Below are 15,523 nucleotides of genomic sequence, written 5' to 3' on the forward strand. Positions count from 1 at the left end.
TTAAGTTGTGCCATGATTCTATTAGCTTTTGGAAAATGAGACTTTTTACATTAAGGAGTTTTAATAAATAGCAAATAGAGAAATCATTAAAATGAATAACATTTAAAAATGTGCCAGTATTTCACAGATATTAGAATGAAAATATAATTTCTAGGTAATTGGAAAAATTTTAATGAAGGTGAAAGATATATATGGAAAGAACCATTTCTAAAATTTACTTGCATATAAAGTAAATATTATAATGAATAAACAGCTAGAAATTATACATACACATTTTCTAAGGTTTTACTTTTAAAATTCTCTAACAGTTTTGTTGAAGTATAATTTTTCATAAAATTTTTTTGTGTACAGTTCAGTGAATTTTAGAATTATACAATCGACATAGCAATTTTTGGAACATTTCTCTTACCCCAGTAAGAACACATATGCTATTTACAAATACTCTCCATTCCTACTCCCAGAAAGGCTGCTATTAATCTATGTTCTAATTATTTGCCAATTATGGTGCATATTTTCTTACATCAAATGTGGTGTTACACTGCTTTTATTTTCTGTTTGTATTATTGTAGAGTTAGTTCAATGATCTAAACACCCCATTGTTTAATGTCAATAGTATCACCTCCTTTTTCTTCTTAAATTTTCAGCTAGTTTAATGGCAACGTTATGCCTTGCCCCACCTTTGTTACTATATTCAACTGCTAGAGAACAGAGTGTTTCCTAAACATAGAACCTAAGCCAGCATCCAATAGGGCTGGGAAGGTATCTGGCAACAGGAGAGTATTGGGAAATGGTGGAGAGGAACCCAGTGTTTATGCATTTATGGAGTCTACTGATTTGTTTACTGATGTTGCTAATATCTTATTATGGACCTTTGATCTATTTTGGTGATTCTGGTTAGAACTGATGGTAACCAGGTGAAGCTGACTCCAGCAGTCTGGCACTGTTAACCTGATGGGAGAGGACACTAGCATTCTCAGTCCAGGGCTGGCATGCATGTTCATGCTCACTCTTACCTTCTCTCTTCTTAATAGAATTTCTTTGTATTGTAGAGCTGTCATGAGTTCCGTAGGTTACCTCAAACTGTAGGAGGCATGGGTTAAACCTCCAATTATAAACCATTACCAAATTGGTCCTAGGTAGGTTACAAATCCCTTTCCTCCCAGGTCAGAGGGAGCCAAAAGAAATGACTTCATGCTTTGCCACATTATGCAGATTGCCTGATTAAAATTTTGTGCTATTCCATTTAGAGAAAATATTTGCCATTCCTGTATTGCAGCTATTAGAATGATGAGGACTCTGCCTAGATTCCCTTGTGCCTTGGAGCCTATTTTAATGTTCTTTTGGGGAAAGTTAATGCTATTTTTATCCAAAGCATGTTCTTTGAAAGATAATAACACAGAGAACACAACAGAAACTGATCCTCTTTGTATGCTGGGGCTGAGAGAAGAGAGGGAATAAAATCTTTATCTCCTGGTAGACCGCGCACACACTGGAAACTCAATGTCATGCTTTCAGCATGAACCATCATGATTCCCTAAGCTACCTTTAGTCACTTAGGGGTATTTCCTCTTTGAATTTTGTCCCAAGGTATTACGCCATGTTTGTTGTGCCATTTCCACAAGGTTAGAATAATCTGCATATAAAATGCCTGGGTGTTAAGTCAAATCACAGATACACAGAATTCTCCAACTGCAATGAGCCCTTAGAGATAATATAGCTGGACTTCTCACTTTCTGAGTGGTGGCCTAAAGCCCAATGATGTTCTAGAACCATTCAATTATATAACTTCCTAGTGAAAGACCCATGACGAAGAGGCAGGTTCCCAGGGTACGCTTTTCTCCATTTACTTCTTACCTTTGTTCTGGAGCATTACCTTATGTATAAGAGAGTGTAGTGCAAGGAAATGTAATTCAAACCATGTTATAAAGGATTCTTGCGTAATAATTAACCATGTGATATTGACAGTTTAAGCCTTGAATTTTAGAAATCATTTTAATTATGTAGTCCTGGAAGTCATTTTCTTCCAATAAACCATGAACTCTTTTTTTTTTTTTTTTTAAAGAGATTTATTTATTTGAAAGTAAGAGCTACAGTGAGATGGGGTGGGGGAGGAGGGAGGGAGGGAGGGAGATAGAGAGAGAGAGAGAGAGAGAGAGAGAGTGTGTGTGAGTCTTTGATCTTCTGGTTCACTCCTCAAATGGCTACAACGACCAGGGCTGGTTGAAGCCAGGAGCCCAAACCTACATCTGTCTTCTCATAGGTAGTAAGGGGCCCATGTACTCCTGGCTATCTTCCACTGTGATCTAGGTCCATTAGTGGGAACTTACAGAAAGAGGAGGAGAGACAGATATCTTTCATCCAGGGTTCATTCCCCTAATGGCTGTAATGACCAGGGCGAGGCCAGACCAAAGCCAGGAGCTTCCTCTGGGTCTTCCACACGGGTGGCAAGGGCCCAAACATTTAGGTCATCTTCTGCTGCTTTTCCACATGCATTAGTAGAGATCTGGAATGGATGTGGAGCCACCAGGACTCAAACCAGCGCCCATGTGGAATGCTGGCACTTCTGGAGGCAGCTTAACCCACTGCACCAGAGAGCTGGCCCACTAAAAATTCTGAATGACAAGGTTAAATATATGAATATACAGCCTAAAGACCAACTCACAGCCAGTGGTAATGAACCAGTTTTAACTTTACCCTGATCATTACCTTCCTTTCAAGGAGGTTTTAAGAAAAGGCATGTATTTAAATGTGGCCAGCAAATGTGTCTTCAGAGTGCTTTCGAATGCTGATGACATTGCCTGTCATCTTCAGGGTAGTGTTATCTGAGCATTACATGCAGCCTGACTTAACATCCATGTCAGAAATTCCCACCTCTGTGCTGGCGCTGTGGTGTAGTGGGTAAAGCCTTTGCCTGCAGCGCCGGCATCCCATATGGGCGCCGGTTCGAGTCCCAGCTGCTCCACTCCTGATCCGGCTCTCTGCTGTGGCCTGGGAAAGCAGTAGAAGACGATCTAAGTACTTGAGCCCCTGTACCTGCTTGGGAGACCTGAAAGAAGCTCCTGGCTTCAGATTGGCCCAACTGCAGCCATTATGGCCATTCAGGGACTAATCCAGTGGACGGAAAATCTCTGTCTCTCCCTCTGTATGTAGCTGTACCTCATAAATAAATAAATAACCTTAAAAAAAAAGAAATTCCCAATTCACTTTGTCCATGTATACAGTCACCCAAATGTCCATATAACACCTTGCATGGAAATAATATTTAAGTGTAAATGAAACTTTTACTAATTCTAATTTTAACCCACACAGTATTCTTTGTGAAAAGAATATCTTATTTTTTAGATTTATTTATTTATTTGAAAGTCAAAGTTACACAGAGAGAGGACAGGCAGAGTGTGTGTGGGGGGGTCTTCCATCCGCTGGTTCACTCCCCAATTGGCTGCAGTGGCTGGAGCTGCACCAATCCAAAGTCAGGAGCCAAGAGCTTGTTCCAGGTCTCCCACGTGGGTGCAGGGGCCCAAGGACTTGGGCCATCTTCTACTGCTTTGCCAGGCCACAGCAGAGAGCTGGATTGGAGGTGGAGCAGCTGGGACTCAAACTGGCTCCCGTATGGGATGCCAGCACTGTAGGCAGCAGCTTTACCCGGTCCGCCACAGCGCTGGCCCCGTGGCAAAAAGATCTTGAGAATTAGCATTTTTTCATTTGTTTTTCCTTTCTAGGAATATGGAGAGGAAAACCATTGTGGTGCAAGTGTCAACAACAGTCTTTTAGAAGTAGCTCCTCAAACCTTTACTTCTTAGTGGCACTGAGATAGTGTGGGGTGGAGACAGGAGTGGTAGAAAGCGACATTCAGTTTCTGGTGAGTCATATTTTGAAAATTGTGCTCGGCCTGAAGAGACCATTAAACTAAGCACATATGGACAAAAGAAGCTAACACTGACTGAGTGGTTATTGCACACAATAACCACTTTTATTTCATCTTTTTAATGTATAAGGATCATGCCCATATTACAGATGAGGAAACATAGCAAAGAAAGTTTGGAGAACTTGACCAAGATCACAAGCCTGAAAATGGCTCAGATATAAACAAAGGCATTCAAATTGCAGATCAGTCACACTCTCATCCTGTGCATTTGTGCACCTAGAATGCTGGGATAGCCTGCAGAGGGAGACAAATCTTTGGCCTGAAGCTTGCTCCAAACCTGCTGGGCTAGCAAGGATTCCTGGGCAGAAGAAAATGTGCATTTCTCTTCTCTTTCATCAGCTTCCTTTTATACTGAACATGAACTTATTTGAGTGGCAGGGAGAGACAGACAGACGACAATTTACTTCCTAAATGCCCAGCAGCAGGGAACTCAATCCAGGTCTCCTGTGCAGGTGCCAAGAACCCAACTATTAGAGACCTTGCTGCCTCCCAGAGCCTGGATCAGCAGGAAGCTGGAATCAGGAGTGGAGCCAGGGCTCAAATCCAGCACCCCATTATGGGACATAGGAGTCCCAACTGGCACCTTAACCTCTGTGTCAAACACTGGTGCCTGTGCTTTTGTTTGAAATTCAACTAAAAGGAGCTGTGGCGTAGCGGGTTAACACCCTGGCCTGAAGCACTGGCATCCCATATGGCCGCTGGTTCGAGACCCGGCCGCTCCACTTCTGATCCAGCTCTCCTGTGGCTTGGGAAAGCAGTGGAAAATGCCCAAGTCCTTGTGCCCCTGCACCAGAAGATCCTGCCTCCTGGCTTTAGATTGGCACAGCTCTGGCCATTGCAGCCATCTGGGGAGTGAACCATTGGATGGAAGACCTCTCTCTTTGGCTCTACCTCTCTATGTAACTCTGTCTTTCAAATAAATAAAAATAAATCTTAAAAAAAATTCAACTGAAGGGACACAGCATAAGCTGCTGTGAGTGGCTTGGGTCAAAACATTTGTTCAAATGTTTATAGGTAAGCATTTTGGCTCCTCTGAAAGAGAATTTTATGCTTCATCCTACTGGGTAAAGGTTTCTGGGCAGGGCGACAGTACAAGGTGGGAAATTATAACTAAATGCCCGTTCAGTGGCACACTCTCATTTAAGATCGCAGTCACTCAGTGCAGTCACTGATGTTACCCTCAGCAAGAACTAGGGCTCAGAGCGCTTGGTCTCTCTCAGCTTCTTAGGCAACCTGCTTAAGCAGAGTTGGAATTCAAGTCCCACTCCGTGAATGTAAAGGCTGAGTTCTCTTCTTCTAACCTGCGCACAAGTCAAAGATCTGTTTTCATCCCTAAAGAGATTAATTCTTACCTTAGGCCTCTGAACTACATCCGAGGTAAGGCAACGAACAGAGGAAGACTTTACTCCTTTCCCTCTGCATTTTAGGACTGACACTGACGTGGCTCATTTTCACGGCATCTTCCCTATCTATTGAGATTTCTTTTAGCAGGGAGTTTTCATATATTTTGTTTTTATCGTGAACTACACTGAATTCATTTGTATCACACTCATCTGTCATCTTAAAAGAAAGCATTTCACGCAGTAGAGGGCCTTCGGCGGTTAAAGGCATTTTCAAATTATCTATTTCCCTTCTCAGCTGTCAGGCGGCTTCACAAACACTGGCAGCAGACCAGGACTCATTTATTGGAAGGGTCCTCATGCTCCCTCCGGACGAACTTGGCCCATTAGTGCCCTCTCAGATCAACTTGAATCTGTACGCGTGTGCATGAACAAAACACTTAAGAACTCTGCTATGCCTGCAAATGAGGCAGGACGTCACTCACACCTGAAGAGGGGACCATTACACTTCAGCTGAAAAACAAGAACAGCTCGCCATGTTACTTCCCCAAAGTTTCCGTTAGTTCCCAATAACGTGAGCTATTGGATAGTGTCTTGAGGGTATTGCTGTTGGAGAGCACTAGATGCTAGTGCCCTTATATGGAAGTTAAGTGTTTAGTGTTTCCTTACAAGTCGTCCTGTTGGAATTTCTCGTCCGTGTGAACACAGAGCAGCAGCCTGTCTGAAGTATGGCACTAGGGAGGACTCAAGCCTCCTCCAGAGCCGCTGGAGGCCACCTGGGCTGCCAAAACAGCATGGGTGCTTCTAGGGCTCCCCAGTTAATGTAAGGTTTGAGATCAAAGGGGATTAAAACCATCATACATGCTTGAGGAGAGAAAACAAGTTTCAAAATCTCTCCAAAACGAAATCTGGTGACAATGGTCTCTTTTTAACTGGAAAGAGGGGAAAGAGTGCTAGGGAAAAAGAGAAGAATTAGCAGGAGACAGGTCAGCAGTCTCCTAGGACAGGGATAGGATCAGTCACTGGAGTTAGCTCTAGAAACGTGTACGGACTAGGATCCCACTTTTGCCCCGCACATTTGAAGTAAAAGTGGAAAAGACATTAGTGTTCATTTCTACTGTTTCGATTAAAGGACAGTAATGGAAAATATACTCAAACACATTATTTGAAATGAAGCAGTACATTGAGAATCAAGTGTATTTTCCTTCTTCTACTCCACGTAGACATATTAATTTGGAATCCAGATAGGTAAAATGCATCCCTTTCCGTGGAGGGAGATTGAATGATAGCTGTGGGCTCTGGATTTTGAACTCAGGTCTAGCAAGGGTTTACTGTGGGGGGCACTTAGGCGATTGCTGCAATTCACTGGGGTTTTCCCTGCACCTGTGAATCTGGAGGTAATAACAGTGCACACTGTGCCATTCAAGCTGTGGGCTTTTCTCAGTTGTCCTGTCTGTCTGTCCTGAAGGTCCAGTTGAAGAGTGAAGAATCCAAAACATTTGCAATGAAGATTCTCAAGAAGCGCCACATAGTGGACACGAGACAGCAGGAACACATTCGCTCGGAGAAGCAAATCATGCAGGGCGCGCATTCCGACTTCATCGTGAGGTAAAGGCCCTGCCCCTGGAGGCGAATGACCCCAGCGGCCTCCGCCTCTTCGGCTCACTCTTTATTTATTTTATTTTTTTTTTATTTTTTGACAGGCAGAGTGGACAGTGAGAGAGAGAGACAGAGAGAAAGGTCTTCCTTTTCCATTGGTTCACCCTCCAATGGCCGCCACGGTCGGCGTGCTGCGGCCGGCACATCGCGCTGATCCGATGGCAGGAGCCAGGTGCTTCTCCTGGTCTCCCATGGGGTGCAGGGCCCAAGCACCTGGGCCATCCTCCACTGCACTCCCGGGCCACAGCAGAGAGCTGGCCTGGAAGAGGGGCAACCGGGACAGAATCCGGCGCCCCGACCGGGACTAGAACCCGGTGTGCCGGCGCCGCAAGGCGGAGGATTAGCCTAGTCAGCTCACTCTTAACACATTGTGCTCACAGAAAGAAACTTACTTTTCCATCTAATCTGAAAGAAGTTTACTTTAAAAAATGATTGATTCTTTTTTAGGATGTATTTATTTCTTTGAAAGGCAGGCAGAGTCAGAGGAAGAGACAGGAAGTGAGACCTTCCATCCCCTGGATCATGCCCCAGTGGCACTTGCTGACAACAGGATCTAACGTGAATTTAAGTGACCACTTCTTGAATTTCATGTGTCCATAATTGTAAACTTTAATCTACTTTATGTCATTTGCACTGCACATTTATGACGATAAAAATGTTGCTTGAGAGTCCATGCTCAACATACCAGCCAAATCGGAATTGAGAAGGTCATAGGAAGAAGGTCATGTGGATGAACCCGTTTCAAGGGAAAGATCAGCCTCAGTGGTTTATAAATGTTATTCACTAGCCTTTGGGCTAGGTCTCTCTCATTCCGATAAAACTTTCAGCTTGCAAATCAAAGAATATCATCTGGGCACTCAAAAATCTTTATCCTTTTAAAAGACACTAATACTTCTAATACTGGTTTTCTTGTTTGCAATTTACAGACTCTACAGAACATTTAAGGACAGCAAATATTTGTATATGTTGATGGAAGCTTGCCTAGGAGGAGAGCTCTGGACCATTCTCAGGGATAGGTAAGATATTTCAGAAATTTCACAGAGTGTCTCTAAAATGTAATTCCCCATGATGGTCTGTAAGGAGAGCCAATTATTATAAAGCATGAAAATCATATTTATACTTTATGGATGCTTATATTTCTTAATGTGAACAGGGTCACTATCCATGTATAATTTACTATAAAACTCACTTGGTAACTTTTTCCTGAGCCTCTACCTTAATCTTTGGTTTCAAAATTAACCTGTTTTCAGCCATCTATTTTAGCCCTTAGCTGGTCTTAGGAAAACATGAGCCCACTTAGAAGCAGTATTTCATATAAACAATCTCATTTAGATTTACTTTTCTACCCTTCCAGAGAAAGTAAAGTTTGTCTAGATAATGGTGGCTTAATTTTTAATTATGAAAATTCATTGTGTCTCAATTTTTCATCCTATGTTTATATAACTAGAAAATCATCTTTTTAAAGGTTATTCTATAGGAAATTTTAGGAGATTATTATCTATCTTAAGTGTTTACTTTTTAAAGAAAAAGGACATAATTTTATATTCCTGTGGGAAATCTTGTGATTACTTCCTTTGAATGAACCACTGATGATTCCAAAGTCGTGTTTTGAATATTCACCTTTAGACATCTACAGATGTCTTGTTTGTTCCAGCCCTGCCCCCTAGATTCTCCTTTGTTGTGTAACATCTTCCTGAAACCCAGCTGTACATAGCCTTGGTGTTCCCAGAAGCCTTGTAATGCTTGACACTTGTTACTTTGTTGATGTCCCAGAATAGAACAAGTGGCTCTTTATAAAGGATTAATCTAAATGAAATGATGTTACTAATGTTTTTAAGGTACCCTGATATTTTGTACAACATGCCCTTTCTGATCTTTTATTCCCCTGTTTTTAACTTATAAGAGGGAAAATAGGCTTAACAGATAAGTTTATTTTAATGCAGTTTTTTGGGGAAATCCATGCAGTTTTTTCGTAATATGCTTGTTCCATGAACATTCTGAAATCTCTACATATAGGTCAAATGGATTTCTCTTTATGATATTTTATCATATTACATTAATATTTTGTCACATTTAAGATAAAAACATACAAAAGAATGCATCATGTTCACGTTAGAGAGAAGCATTACCATCTGTACTAAATTATTATTTCATAGCACATCATTCTATTATTGTTAGTGGGTATTTGAGTATAGATTATATACCAACCATTCTGATAGAACCTGGAGATTCTGGGATAAGTAAAACAGATGTGGTCCCCTCCTTTGAATTTATAACCTACTACACAAAGTTAATTTACTGATTTGTAAAGTAATAAGTGACATATCCTAATGTGGTTCAGCTTTTTTTAGATTACTACGTTTTTATTTATTTGAAAGGTGAAGAGAGTGAACTGGTTCATTCCCCAAATACCCACAATAGCCAGGGCTGAGCCAGGCGGAAACCAGAAGGCAGGAGCTCAGTCCAGGTCTCTCATGGGTGGCAGTGACCCAGCTAGTTGAGCCATCACCTGCTCCCAGTTAGTGCATTTGCAGGAAGCTGGAAATGGGAACCAAGCCAGGACTTGACCCCATGCATTCCACTATGAGATGCAGGCATTCCAAGTGGCATCTTGTCTACTGTGCCAACTGCCCACCCTGTACTATTTTATTTTTGACCTGACATTTTGTTCCAGTGGTTGATTTGAAATCTCCTTAATACTTTTCTCTGATTAGAATAGGAAGAAATACACAGCAAAATTAAAGATGAAAACTCCAATCAACTACTATTACCTTTCTTAACCAGAAGACAGTAATGATAAAACTCATTCTAAAGTCCACTCATAATGCATTACGTATGCTCACACATTAGTATTCAAGTAATTTTTGGAAGTAAATATTATCTCCTATTTTCCCCATTTAACTTGATTTTATGCTCTGTGTTCCTTAGTGCCAGGCAAGGCTTCTGAGCACCTTCCATTTTGATTTGGCAGGGTAGTAACAGGTGGCTATTTGGAAGCAACTTGCTTTGGGAGCAGCAGATGAAGGGAACATATCAGTGGACGTTGATTTTTCTACCTTGATCCTTCCCTTAGCATTTTTCTCCCTCTTAGCATCCTCAAGTTTGGGATACACCATCGCTGAGTTTCCTCCAAGATACCTAACCCCATAAAGAAGCGTGGTCCGGAGAAGTAGTGGCTACTTGTTTCTTCCTAAAAATTGAGGTGCTGAAGCCCCAACATTAAAAGCAGTGAAACCAGGGTGGGTGTGTGGTGCAGCAGTTACGATGCAGCCTGGGATGCCTCCATCCCACCTCAGGGTTTCTGGGGTTCAAGCCTGATTCACTCCTGATTCCAACTTTGTTTTAATGCCTACAAAGGGAGGCAGGAGGTGATGGGTTAAGTACTTGTGGGAGACCCAAATGAGGTTCCTGGCTCCTCTCTTTGGCCTGGTGTAACCCCAATGGTTGCAGCCATTTTGGGAACAAACGGTTAGGAAGTATCTGTCTGCCTTTCAAATAAAATAAACTTAGAAAGAAAGCAATGAAACTATTAGATCCTTGTCCCTTGCCAACTTTATGTATACATGCAGATTTACTGCTTTTATTTTCTGTGATTTTTCTTTTTTCCTCCTCAAGAAATTGTTGGTGGAAAAGCATCATTTTGGATATCCAGGCTCCAATTACTATTGCCACTGACTAGTTTTCTGTTTGTTTCAATTAGAGCTAAAAAAATCTTCAAAACTGTTAGAAGCGAACTGAAAAAATGCCAAGGGAAGGATAATGTTATTATGCTTAATTATAGTGTAAATGAACATGTGTACAGTAAAAAATTATTCAGTTTTCCTTTTGTGCCTGAGTAGCAAGGCAGTGTAGGAGAAGCTGTTCTGAAAGCACACAGGAAATGTGTTGGGATTTATTTGGAGAAGGCTTGTGTGGCTTTCTTCTTGACTGACATGGAAATACCTCTGAGCCTTAGAGACTTAGCACGGGAAGTCCCTGAGAGCAGCTCAGGCCTGCCCCTCCTGTCGCCTTTGGGCTGGGACCATCACTCCCTGCCTCTCTCTTTGCTCACCGGCATGGGAAGGGAACCCAAGGCAGCCCTCGATTCGTTGTCAGGAAGTACGAATTAAAAAGAGAGCAGCTTTATAAAAACATAATTTGAAAATGATTAAACATTTTCCTGTCTTTAAGCCATGACCTAAAGCATCAGCATAGTTGTCCTTTTTTCTCTGATTTATTCCTTATTAGCTGTCATGTTTTATATTCCAGCTTGTGACTTCTGTCTTCCAAAAGCCCTGGCCCTTTATTTGGGATAAGTTGGTAACATTGTAAGAGTATATATGAATGTGTGTGTATATGTATCTGTTGTAATTCATTTTTCCTCCCTAACTTGTGAAAAATTGCCAACCCCTTAAACTTTCTTAAAACCATGTGTTTAATATAATAATTATACATTAGCATTTATATTAATGCATAATATATAACATTATCACTTGCACACATACTAGTATTCAATAAAATTTTAATCTAGTGAGACTAATCTAGTGAAATTTAACATTTCAATCATTTATCAGAATTTAAAATTTTTTTAAAGAAAACATTCTATTTCCTTGAAAGGCAAAGTGACAGAGTTCTTGCATCGGCTGGTTCACTCCTCCAAATGGCTTCAACAACTAGGGCTGGGCCAGGCCAAAGGAGGTGCCTGGAATGCCACCCAAGTTTCCCAGTTGGATAGAGGCCCAGGCACTTGGGTCAACTTCAGCTGTTTCTCCCAGGCACATTAGCAGAGAGCTGCATGAGAAGCAGAGCATCTGGCACTCAAACCGGCGCTCTGAAATGAATTGCTGGCATTGGAGACAGTGGCAGAAACTGCTATGCCACAACACCAGCCCTAGGTTTTTTTCATATGTAAATTTTTCCTACTGAATATCTTAAATAATTATTTCAGAGACCACAATTTTCAAATGTCAAACATCTGCCTATTTAGGGGATGCTGATTATTTATATTCCATCTAAGATGACTGAATAGATGGCACAGACTATGTCCTTGGAAATACCTTGAATTTTCAAAACTCAGCCTCCTTAATTTTACAGTTGGCAATAAACTTGCATAGAGTGTAACATATGTCAAGTTTTTGCACTTACTAATAATCATTGTTACTAGGCACAGAAAACCCTGAATGTATCATTTGTTAAGAAATATTTTGCCTTTGTTTTGACATGGGAGAGTAAGTTTACTACAAATTGATTAAGCATTGTACTAAAATTTCAAGTCTATCAATAAATACATACAAGGATACTTCAAAAGACCCATGAAAATGGAGTTAAATAATCAGTTTATTTTGGTACCAAAAATTATGGAGACTTTGCATACAATCAGTTTTCAAAAAGTTCATGACATGTATATTAGAAAATTATGCATAGATTTCAAGATTCTTTGCAGCAAAATATCCTGAATTCTGTTTTCCATGAATTTTTTGAAGTACCCCTCTATAATCTAATCCTCTTAAATTGTTATGTACTGCCAGATAACTAGAAAAGCTATTCTCCAAGAGGGTAAAAGGGCCTATACTTATTGAATTGAAATGACACAGCTGTCAAGGCACAATTTATTATTTTAAATATCTATACAGAACAAGTGATTTATTTCTTTAAGCAACTCTCCACTGTTGCTAAAACATAATTTCTTTTCTGTCTTAGATCAAATTTGCCTTGTCGTTTCCAATTCCATTAATAATTTTTCATTTTTACTCACCCTATGTTATGCTTTCTGACCACTTTCAAGATGTGTGTTTTAAAATCCACAGCTTACCTACATCGAATGTTTGGTAGCAAACAGTGCACTGCTGGTAAACAGCTTGTGTGCATAAACTGTGTTGATGTGTTGAGGTTTGAAACAAGGGTTTTCATTTAATTTTTAAAATTAGTATTTATGAGATACAGATCTGTTGGAATGGAAACCAGCATTCTAAAATCCTACCAATTCCAAAATGACTCAGGACCAGACAAACCTTGAAATCAAAACCAAAACAAACAGATTAGGAGCCAAAAGACTCAAAGATTATGATTTGTGGCTAGTTTACTTCATGGTGAAAAGGGAGTATTTTGATTGGCAGGTGATAAAAGATCATTTTTGCCTCAGACTTGTAAGAAGTATGGGGAAAGTGAAAAGAAGAGAGATTAGCGGAGGGCTCTTCAGAGTTGATTCATAGATGCTTCAGTTAACAGTGATAATTAGTGTTGCAAACTCTCCACCTCCAGCCCTAAGATGTGAAACCTGTCCTATATTTTATTAGTTTATCTTTCTAGATAAAGACACAGTGGACTCAACAAGAGACAAGAGTTTTTGGTGTTCAATTACAATGGCCACTGTTTGTTGAGTATCACTTGGGTGCCAGGCATTTCTTCTAAGATCTCAAGAGAGTTATTATTTGCCCTATTTTGTACTTGGTAACACTGAAACCCAGAGAAGGATAGTTAGTTGCTCAAAACTGTATAGTATATGCAGCCTGGATTTCAACCCAGGATTCTTGCTTTAGAGTTCAAATTCCTAAGCCTCCTTCCATAAATTTGAGTTTGTGTTAGAATGTTTCCCTCTTCCTGCTTATGACCAGCTTATCCATCATATAAATATACTATTCAGGAGGAATTGCCCAAAAATGGATCTCTCACCTAAATATGTATTCTTGTTACATTAATAATGCATTTGTGCATTTGCTTCCATTAACAATGGAATATTAAAGAAAGCAGAGATATTTCATGCAGTGACAACTGCAGAAATAATGTCTTTTTATAGCAGTAATAAAGAATTTGTAAACATCCATAAAGGCCCACTCAGATCACATTTAGACAGCTCTGATGTAAAGAAGTTATCAATTTGATGTTTAAAGCAACCCATGTAATGTGAGTAAAATATGACTGCATTCCTTGTACTGTTTTACTTTGTATTGCTTTGTGTGCTTTGCTTGGCATTGATTTCCACTGCGGAGGGATTGAAGTCACATAGGGTGCTCGGTGCTGTTAAAATTATATGTTAAATATTTATATATTATGTATACATGGATGCTTCCTATTTGAAGTAAGTAATCTCTCCAGTTGAAGGAAATACCCTCTTGATGGACAAACATAATTAAGAACAAACAAGTACAGGTCTTGAGTACACCGTTGGAAGTCTTTTCCCAATACCCGGGACTACAGAGTCTGGCTCTGCTGAGGACAGCTCCAAAGCACCAGCAAGCACGTCATTCAGTTCTTAGTATAGATGCAGTTCTTCTCAAAGAAACTTTCTCTTGCCCTCATAAATTCACAATGATTCCATTCAGATGTTATTGGAAAGAGATTCAAAAATCTTGGTAATTATAGTTAAGATGCTAGTTTCTAGAGGAGTGGTTATCATCATGCATGGAATTGTATTTCAAAAGAAGGGTATTGCTTTTGGGAAGAGCTAATTATTTCAGTGGCAACTCAGGGGAAATTAATAATTGAAATGAAGACTTTATCTCTCTGAAACACACTCACTGAAAACAGCCTGAGAGGTAGTTTCTTCCACCTTGGGTTCACTGGTGAAATTTGTAAAAAATGTAGCTTTACTGCACTGTCAGTTTGTTAGACTTTCTTCTTCAATTTTGAAAGAGGTGGCACCAGCATTGTGGCACGGTGTGTTAAGCCTCCACCTGCAATGCAGCACCCCATATGAGTACTGGTTCAAGTCTCAGAAGTTTCATTTCCCATCCAGCTCCCTGCTAATGTGCCTAGGAGAGCAGTGGAAGAGCTCCCAAGTCCTTGGGCCCCTGCCACCGAAGCTCCTAGCTTCAGTTTGGCCCAGTCCCAGCTATTATGCACATTTGGGTCATGCACCAGTAGATGGAATCTCTTTCTGCCTTTCAAATAAATCTTTTTTTGGTGGGGGGGGGGGGTGGCAGAGTTAGACAGTGAGAGAGACAGAGAGAAAGGTCTTCCTTTTTCCCCAAATGGCCGCTACGGCTGCCGCGCTGCGCCCCGATCCAAAGCCAGGAGCCAGGTGCTTCCTCCTGGTCTCCCATGCAGGTGCAGGGCCCAAGCACTTGGGTCATCCTCCACTGCCTTCCTGGGCCACAGCAGAGAGTTGGACCGGAAGAGGAGCAACTGGGATGGAATCCGCCGCCCCGACCAGGACTAAAACCCAGAGTGCCGGCACCACAGGCAGAGGATTAGCCTAGTGTGCTGCAGCGCCAGCCAATAAATCTTTTTTTTTTTTTTTTTTTTTTTTTTTTGACAGGCAGAGTGGACAGTGAGAGAGAGAGACAGAGAGAAAGGTCTTCCTTTGCCGTTGGTTCACCCTCCAATGGCCGCCGCGGCTGGCGCGCTGCAGCCAGCGCACCGTGCTGATCCGATGGCAGGAGCCAGGAGCCAGGTGCTTTTCCTGGTCTCCCATGGGGTGCAGGGCCCAAGCACCTGGGCCATCCTCCACTGCACTCCCGGGCCACAGCAGAGAGCTGGACTGGAAGAGGGGCAACCGGGACAGAATCCGGCACCCCGACCGGGACTAGAACCCGGTGTGCCGGCACTGCAAGGTGGAGGATTAGCCTATTGAGCCGTGGCGCCGGCTAGCCAATAAATCTTTATATATATTTTAAAAAGG

At 41.3% G+C, this 15,523-nt stretch overlaps 1 protein-coding gene across 5 annotated transcripts in view; it reads left to right on the forward strand.

The window, feature by feature from the left end:
• Window positions 1-15,523, forward strand: part of PRKG1 (protein kinase cGMP-dependent 1) — a 1,363,231-nt gene that overhangs the window by 1,330,034 nt on the left and 17,674 nt on the right. For all 5 annotated transcript variants that reach the window (NM_001082042.2, XM_008269904.4, XM_017348406.3 and 2 more), the window contains 2 exon segments: window positions 6,734-6,873; window positions 7,851-7,940. In NM_001082042.2, the coding sequence (NP_001075511.1) occupies window positions 6,734-6,873; window positions 7,851-7,940 (230 nt within the window).

The sequence above is a fragment of the Oryctolagus cuniculus genome, chromosome 15 (assembly GCF_964237555.1).
Source record: "Oryctolagus cuniculus chromosome 15, mOryCun1.1, whole genome shotgun sequence".
Classification (NCBI taxonomy): Eukaryota; Metazoa; Chordata; class Mammalia; order Lagomorpha; family Leporidae; genus Oryctolagus; species Oryctolagus cuniculus.